The 9,087-nt window shown below is 33.6% G+C and overlaps 1 protein-coding gene across 1 annotated transcript; it reads right to left on the bottom strand.

Annotated features, from left to right (window-relative positions):
* Positions 1-4,544: 4,544 nt before the first annotated feature.
* LOC110115945 lies at positions 4,545-8,349 on the bottom strand. The gene is made up of 6 exons (XM_028695172.1): positions 7,646-8,349; positions 7,510-7,561; positions 7,242-7,319; positions 5,436-5,555; positions 4,848-4,946; positions 4,545-4,775 (listed from the first exon to the last, which is right to left on the bottom strand). Exons 1-6 carry the CDS (start codon positions 8,347-8,349, stop codon positions 4,545-4,547), a joined length of 1,284 nt encoding a protein of 427 aa, XP_028551005.1.
* Positions 8,350-9,087: the final 738 nt, after the last annotated feature.

The raw sequence follows: 9,087 nt of genomic DNA on the forward strand, positions 1-9,087 counted from the left end.
CTCATTTAAATCTAATAAAGAAAGATCATTCCTAATATTTTATAACCAAGTATTTTTAAGTCTGCCTGTAACTTTCTTAACATAAGTCAAATATAATACCTCTACTCTCCTAACCGGGTCATTGGAAGGCTGACGTTTTATGTGACCAAACCATCTAAGGCGACTCTCTCTAATCTTATCTTCTACTGGAGCTACTCCAACCTTTTGATGTATATTCTCATTTCGTATCCTATCTCTAAGGGTAAAGCCACTCATCCACCTGAGCATCCTCATCTCTGCCACACTTAACTTAGTATTATTCTTCTCTTTAAATGGCCAACATTCAGCACCATAAAGCATTGCAGGCCTCACTACCATCTTATAGAATTTCCCATTAAGTTTAAGGGATACTTTTCTATCACACAATAAGCTTGATGCATTCCTCCACTTCAACCATCCAACTTGAATTTTGCTAATAATATCCCCATCTATTTCACCATCACTCTGAACAACAGATCCAAGATATCTAAAATGTGTACTCTTATTAATGACTTGATCGCCCAAAGTCACAATCCCCTCACTAGGTCTATTACTACTAAAATTATACTCCATATATTCCATTTTAGATCTACTCAAGCGAAAACCTTTAGTCTCTAATGTTGACCTCCATAATTCAAGTTTACTTTTAACTCCCTCTCTAGTCTTATAAACAAGAAGAATATCATCAACAAAAAGCATACACCAAGGTACATCCTCTTGCAAATGTCTAGTGAGAACATCCATGACTAAAGCAAAAAGATATGAGCTTAAGGCTGATCCTTGATGTAACCCAACAGAAATAGGGAAATACTTGGTCAAACCACCTTGTGTTTGAACACAAGTAATAGCTCATGCATACATATTTTTAATGATTTGAATATAAGCATTATTAACTCGTTTATTTTCAAGAACTCTCCATAGCACTTATCTTGGAACTTTATCATATGCTTTTTCTAAATCAATAAATATCATATGTAGATCCTCTTTATTTTCTCTATATTTCTCCATCAAACCTCTTAATAAATGTATGACTTCCATAGTTGACCTACCCGGCATGAATCCAAATTGATTTTGAGAAACATTAGTATCACACTGGAACCTATGCTCCATAACTCGCTCCCATAATTTTAAAGCATAACACATTAACTTAATTCCTCTATAATTCACACAATCTTGTGCATTACCTTTATTCTTAAAAATATGAATTAACACACTTATTCTCCACTCGTCTGACATCTTTTTAATATTCAAAATAGTATTAAAAAGTTTAGTAAGCCAAAAAAATCCTTCATCTCCTAAGCATTTCCACACCTTTATTGGAATATTATCAGGTCTAACAGCTTTTCAACCCTTCATTTTCTTTGAAGCCTCTCTAACTTCGATTTTACTAATACGCCGATAAAAATAGAAATCTTTAATTTCATTTAGGGTGTTAAGGTCACTATAGTCAATCTTACTTTCACAATTTTCATTAAAAAGTTTAGCAAATCATCTCATCCACCTTTATTGAATATCATCTTCTAAGAAAAATATTTTTTGATCTTCATCCTTAATAGACTTCACTTGAACTAAATCCTTACTACTCCAATCTTTTTGTTTGGCTAACTTATACATATATATTTCTCCCTCCTTAGTATCTAATCTATTATATAAATCACTAAAAGCTAAGGTCTTTGCATCGCAAATTGCTTTCTTATATTTCTTATGAGCCTCTTTATATCTTTCCCAATTATTAGAATTTTTAAAATTAAACTAATTTTTATAACAAATATTTTTATTTTTAATCTTTTCTTGCACATTTGGATTCCACCACCAACTATTTTTACTATTATGAGTTTTTCCCTTTGATACTCCAAGTACATCTTTTGCAATATTCTTAATATCATTAGCCACTTTTTTTCATATAACATTAGCATCCTCATCACATATAAAATCTTAAAATCTAAAATCTTACTTTCAAAAATATTTTTGTTAATATTCTTTAAAAGCCCCCATCTAATCCTAGAATATCGTTTTACTTTATTTTTTGTTTTCTGCCCTTTTATCTTAAAGTCGAAAACTAACAATCAATGTTGGGTACATAAATTTTCACTCGGAATAACTTTACAATCTTTGCAATCTAAATGATCTAATTTTCTTATAAGAAAATAGTCAATCTTAACAAAATATTATAGTATGTTATGATGAAAATTTATCTTAACAAAAAAAAAAAAAAGAAATTTTCCATAATAATAATTGGGGGGATGGCGATATATTGTAATTAGCAGAACTATTAATTTCTGCACTGTTAATTAACCCATAATTACCCAACGGATTAGGCAAGATCCATACCAAGGAAAAACTAACAGATTGCAGATCTAGCTATAATTTTTTTCGACTTTTCAGAAAATTTAATAATAATTACATTGTGGCCGCTAGAATGATGTCGTTTTCAAAAAAAAAATTAATACTAACAATAATTTTAAAAAAACTTTATTTTTTCATAATAATTTAACAATTAATTTTATAAATAACTTTAATTAAAATTTTAGCCCAATAAATATAATAAACAAACAATCAATCAACTCGCACATTATATTCATCTTAAAATAAATTCAATAATTTTCCCATCATCAGAGTCACAATATCCCAGGCCAAAAAAATAAATAAATAAAGAAAAATAAAGAAAAATAAATAAATAAATAAAACATCCAGGCCAAAATCTCTTCTATTATTTAATTGCTGCTTCTAAGAATTCATTGTAAAAAGTAGACATAAAAAGCTTACTGCAAACATTAATGAAAATCAGGATTCTGATTTGAGTCTGAAGGTTTCTTTACAGGGAAAATAGCTCCATACTCTCATGATCTCATCTCACCAATCAATCCAAAATCCAAAAATTAGAATGAAAGAATTTACTTTCATGCAGGTTAATTATTTCAAAAATAGTGGAAACATTTAAGAAGAACAGAATGAGCTGAACTCAAATCTGTGATCATGAGCTCTATAGAAAGCAGCTCACATGGCTTCTTTTCTTTGATCATTGAATGCTTGGATATCCTCCTAACAAGAAATAACTGATTTGTGCACTGTAAGTAACAGAAGGAGAATATCTTGCTTTTGAATTTAACTTCAGTATGAAAAGCTTACTGCAATTGTCAATTTAACATCCTGATGCTGACAATGATTCTTCCGCAGGTCTGACATGAAATTTTGGCTCCATCGGGATCGTTCGCGGCTTTTCCGACCTAAAACATGAACCCATTAACTGATCTGAGTGACTTGTTTATTGGCTTGTAAGTTCGGCTTAATGAGCAACGAGATTGAGATTGTATAGGTTAAAGCTTGTATGATATATGAGCTCAAGTTCAAGCTCGACCGGACTCGACTCGCTGACTCATTGAGCCAGGTTAAAAACTTGTGTGATATATGAGCTCATGTTCACGCTCAATTAGACTTGACTAGTTGACTCATCATACCAGGTAAAAAAAAAAAAGAAATATTAAAATCCTTGGTTTACTTTTAGCCAAGAAATATATGCATTGATCTACCTATGTCATACCATTAATGATTAATCAAGTCGAGCTATTAATCAAGCTCAAGTTTTTTATCCAAGCTCGGGTTCATAATGAGTTTGAATGAGCCGAGATCGAGTTTGAGTCAATGCATATTACATTGAGTTGTGCTCATCCCTATAAAATGGTTTCTTTATAAACATCTCAAGATGTGATATGAGAAACCGGGCTTCAGTCTATATTTCTTCTTATAGAATTGATAAAAGTTGTCATATACAGTGGTTCAGTTCTAAGAAAATACAAATACAGTAAATGAAACCCTGGAAACAAAGCCAATGTTTAAATCTTGTGTTTAAACAAATCATCATCTGAGAAAGTAAAATTTAGAAGGTTTTAAGCAAGAATTAGGTTAATATCAAGTTTCAGCTCTGTTATTGATTAAATATAGAATTTGTTTAATCTCACATTCATAAAATTTTGTAGATTCTAAGGATTTAATCCTTCTCATAAGACTTAAATCCTTAAATAAACAGAGAAACAATTCCTCAAGATTTAACAGTTATCATGCCAAATAATATTCAAGTTTTACACATGTACAATTTAGTAAATCCTCCAAATCTAGATTTAGGCTCCATTTGGGACTGCTTTTGTACTGCTTCTTAAAGCAGCTTTCTAGTATAGATATTTTAATTTTTATACTTAAAAACTGCTTTAAGAAGCATTAAAAAAAACGGTCCTAAATGAAACCTTAAGCTTCGTTTGGGACGGCTTTCTCACTTTTTACTGAAGCAGCTTTCTAGTACAAAAATTTTAATTTTTGTACCGAAAAGCTGCTTTAAGAGGCAATAAGAAAGCCGTCTCAAAAGAAACCTTAGTAAACCTTGGGAGGATTAGCACTTGGAAAATAATATCTGTCATGGGATCATGACAATTATTGCTTTCAAGTGGATTCTCAGAAAATTTGCATTTATTATACACATCTTGCTCTTCATAAGCTAGCATAATTGTTTAGGTTTTTAGTTGATTGCATGCTTACTTTTTGGGGATGAATGGCCTGTCAAAATAAGGCATGGGCTGAGCTCTGGGCACAAGTTCTCTCCTCAACCTCCTTATTTCCTCTTCTTCTTCCATCTGCAGAAAGAACGTCAGATAAATCCTTATATAGCTTGCATTTATAGTAAATGAAAGCAATAAAGCATGTACCTTTTGTTTTCTTTCTCTTTCCAACTTAAACTGCTTAGCCAACTCTAGCCTCTCCATAACCTAGCAATAATTATAAGAAAATTAGAAACATATTCATGCAGATGACATTATTAAGGATCAAGAACAACTTACATATTGATCGAATCCTGCACGCTCAATCGCACGAACATCGCTATGAAGCACAATGTCAAGTGGTTCAGTGCACTCCTTTACAGGGGGTTTGATCAAGCACTAAATAAAAAAAGGAAACGGTCAAAAGATTTAAATTGAAAGCAGTAAACAAAATAAATTCAAACGATATATATTGCACAGTAGTTTCCCATATAATTATTTTTAAGAGTAGAAAGCAATAAAATGTAGAATATTAATGTAATTTGTAGCATAAACACAGGAGATTTTGAAAGACTATCATGCTTTGAAGGTTGTCATTATATTAAAACAATGTATAATTCAGGAAAAATATTCTTCTTCAATCAAGTTATGGTTTTTATTGTCAGTATTTTAATAAGGCTTTGAGAAAATCAAATAAGATGATAAAATAAATACAAAATCGCAGAAAGGTCAAAAAATTCATCGTCGTTACTATGAAAGAATTATTCTAACAAGAAATTAGTAAATTTAAGGAAATCAGAAGCATCCTAAGGGAATAAAAGGTTCAGAACATAACATTTGTTTAATGAGTTGGAATCCCTACTAAGCAAAGTAAGAGAAAGGAGTCACCTCAGGCTCATCAATTGTCAATGGAACACCTTGTGCAATTGGTATACGTTTTTTCTCCTCCTCTAGCAACATTTCAGTCACCTTCTTCACAAATCTCTCCTCTTTAACCCTCCCTCTTATCTGTAACAAATGTAATATTTGTTCAAAGAATATATCTTAGTGGCAAAGATTTCCAAACAATCGTTTTTTGCACATTAAAAAAAAAAAAAGAGAACAAGCTAAAATGGTCATATTGACCACTCATTCATCTCCTTGTATGTGTAAAAATATATGAAGGCGATATTTCATAATCTTTTTGGTGTCAGGCCTTGTTGCATATTAAAAATTGAATCAAAACAAAAATATATTTCATAATCCGAATTATTAACAAAAACTCACATGGACACATGATCAAATAAGTAAAATAAAATAGGGGTCATAGAAATTTTTGCATTAAAAATCTCAAATAGAAAAAAATTATGAGGCCTAACCCAATTGAAATAATATTGACAAGTAGTAGACAAGAATTACAAAAGGATCCCTCCTCACCAAACTTAGAGAAGATGTTAATGTAAAGCATGCAAGTGTAGGTGTTAAAACATAGCATAGGTGAATCACTTTTATCACCCATAATTCTTATACTCACACTTCTAACGTGAACGCAATATATTACATTGTTATATTGTGAGGACTAAAATATTTATAATTGTATGATCTAGTAGAATCATCTCACACATTGCATAGCTTTATCATATCATCACATATCCACATTTTGTGGATACTTTTATTTGATGCTTGTTTATAACAATCTTACAAGCTAATGTTGTATGATCCTTTTGAGCAATAATGCTTATAATTTAATCACTCATTATTAGCTTAAAGTGATCGATGGAGGTAAGAAGGATTACTTTCTATTTTTGAGAAATTTATGTCTGGGGGCCGCATGTCGCTGATCTCAATCAACATTAGGATCCACTTGACCACGAGCAAGTTCATAGGTCACCCATCGAGTTCGAGATGTTAGCTCTAACTAAGGAGTTTGTCTTGTATACTAGAACATGGGAATGCCATAACGAGGTTCCCCTTAGCTTCATGGATAAAGAATTACCTCTTCTTGATCCTTTACTTTATACATAAGGATGACTCTAGTGGTATAGGACCCAACTGACCAACAAACAAAGACCTCTTTAGGAGCCTCATCTGCAGTGAAGATGGCCAAGCTCGTAGAGGCCAAGAATACATGGAAGCAGGTGAAGTATGATCCTACTTGTGAACTTATCGCCACTTCCCCAACTAGCTGCCATAAAACTGAGACCGCGACACATGTTCTCATGTGCCATGTTCCTTATATGCCCATATAGGTATCTCTGTGTGATCCTTTCAAGAGCTCATATGCTGCGAGCTCCACTAGGGTGGACCTGTTTGGGTGCCAGTGAGTTACCTATATGGTATGTGGACGTACAATATTTTTAAATGACTTAGTGATTCAATGAATGTATGATTGCTACTGAAACTTTTTAATGATTTCCTAAGAGATGACACCCGAAAGAATCTCTGTTAGCTATAAAATAAGCTGAATGCTGCTCATCCAAAAGTTCAGAACAGTAGAACAGTTAGCTATACTAATATAATGCATTAAAAACTGTCATGGGGCGCTATTCATCTAGGGCTTTTAACTACTTTTAAAAAACAATCCTTAATCTAAAAGGCTACATGAATTTGATATCAGTTCATTCATCCACACTAAAATGATTAACTTGGTATAGCTCCTGCATAATTTTCACTGAAAGAAATAATATAAAAAACTACTCATAATTGATGGAATACCTCAGTCCTCAACTTGAAAGGCTGCTGGTTTGTCACCTTAAGCTTCTTGTTCCAGCCCTTCCTTGAGGAGTCGAGGCTCTAAAAAGATCACAAAAAAAATAAATAAATAAATAAAAGAATAACCAAAGTTAAAGAAAGCAGAAGACAATCCACCGATATTCCTAATAACTCCAAAAAACAAAAATTATTTATTTCATGAGAAACAAAAATCAAGAAATGGTCATTAGACCACAACATAGAAATTACTAAACTTGGAGAAGGTTCTTACATGGCGTCTACTCCTCTGGCCTCCTCCAGATGTTCTACTGGCCAAACTCAATCTATAATGAAGAAATTTGATATGGGAAAAAGTAATTAAAAAAAAAACTAAATTTTCAGATTAACAAAGCAAGAGCAATCACTACCTTCCATCAAGGCCATCCAAAGAAGAGCAGAGCCTCGTTTCTCTTTCATGTCCTCTAGCAGTGAAAAACTCAACGGAATCAAAACTAGGTGAAGACGGCCCCCCGTTACTCTGCTCAACCTTTCGAGGCAGCTTAGGCAACAGCCAATCCATCAATGTATTCTTTCCACTTTCCTCCCCATCCGAAATCGTAAGAAGAGTCTCAAAAGCCTTCACAAGATGCTTCACCCTCCCTGCACCTGGCTCAGGAATGCTACTCATCGCCTCCGCCATCACCATACTCTTCGTCTTCCTCTCCAATATCTCACTTTTCTTAAACTCCTCCTCTTTCTTCTGTTCATTCCTGGACTCTTCGACCCTGAGCACAGGAACTATGTCCTTTTTAAAGAACTCTTCTTGGGAAGCACGTAGCTTCTCATAAGCGGCTTCCAGTCGCTTCTTCGCGTCGACATCGTTCGCCTGCTTTGTAGAATTGCTCTTTTTAGCGATGACGAACTTCCTCTCACGCTGCGGCAGAGGTGGCGGAGGAGACAAAAGTGCGGTATTTCTAGGTTTTGTCGCCGACCTGCTGGCCGATTTCTTTGACGGGGTACTTTTCTTCGACGGCGTGGAGAAGGGGATATTGGGTTGCAAGTTCTCGGCAAACTTACAGGAATCTGATGATTTGGAACGAGAATGGCGAGGGGTTCTCATCGGAGTCGACATCGGTAGAGTGGATCTGCAGAGGCCGTGATGGAGAATTAGGGATTTGATTGAGATTTCTTTTCTAGGATTTTCGAATTCGGAATGAATCAAGAAAGAGGAGAGCGAGCGTTCTGGGACTTCTAACGGTCGAATCAGTGCAACGATAGGAGTAAGCTGCTCGCATTATTTGAATGGAGAAGAGACCGTTGGCGTTCGAAGCCACTTAAAATAGCATGCCACGTGGATTTTGAGAAGCGGGTGAACCTGGGTGTGGAATTCAGGTGACGTAATTTTTTTTGAATTATTTTCAAATATGCAATTAGGCAGGGACATTTATGTTGTTTATTTCTATTAATTACTTATATTCAATTTTTCTATATAGAGGAAAGTGGTTAAGGTGTTTTAATATATTAATTATTAGAACACTAATTCTCATCACAATATTTTATGGTAATTTACATTTTTCCCCTTTAAGTAATAGATTGTTAGGATGGGAAAATTTACATACATATTAAAAAACTTTTATTTATTTACATATCTAATACCTAATTTTTTATATTTATTTACATAGCACTCAAAATTTTAAATTATATCAGAGATATCACTAATATTAATTTATTATTATTTTAACGCTTCGATGGTTGGTGGCTTTCTGGGCCAATGCTTGTCTGTCTGGTCTGTGATTCAACCAATATCGGTCGCACCTGTTAGTCTTGCCGCTGCTTAACTATGAGTACGAGTTGGAGCTCTTGGGTTCAT

Source organism: Dendrobium catenatum, unplaced genomic scaffold, assembly GCF_001605985.2.
Source record: "Dendrobium catenatum unplaced genomic scaffold, ASM160598v2 fragScaff_scaffold_621, whole genome shotgun sequence".
Lineage (NCBI taxonomy): Eukaryota > Viridiplantae > Streptophyta > Magnoliopsida > Asparagales > Orchidaceae > Dendrobium > Dendrobium catenatum.

Coding starts and splice junctions, on each gene's coding strand:
- LOC110115945 (XM_028695172.1), bottom strand. CDS start 8,349: ATGTCGACTCCGATGAGAACCCCTCGCCATTCTCGTTCCAAATCATCA. Junction 7,320..7,509: donor GCCAGAGGAGTAGACGCCAT/GTAAGAACCTTC, acceptor TGATCTTTTTAG/AGCCTCGACTCCTCAAGGAA. Junction 4,947..5,435: donor TGACAATTGATGAGCCTGAG/GTGACTCCTTTC, acceptor TTTTTTATTTAG/TGCTTGATCAAACCCCCTGT.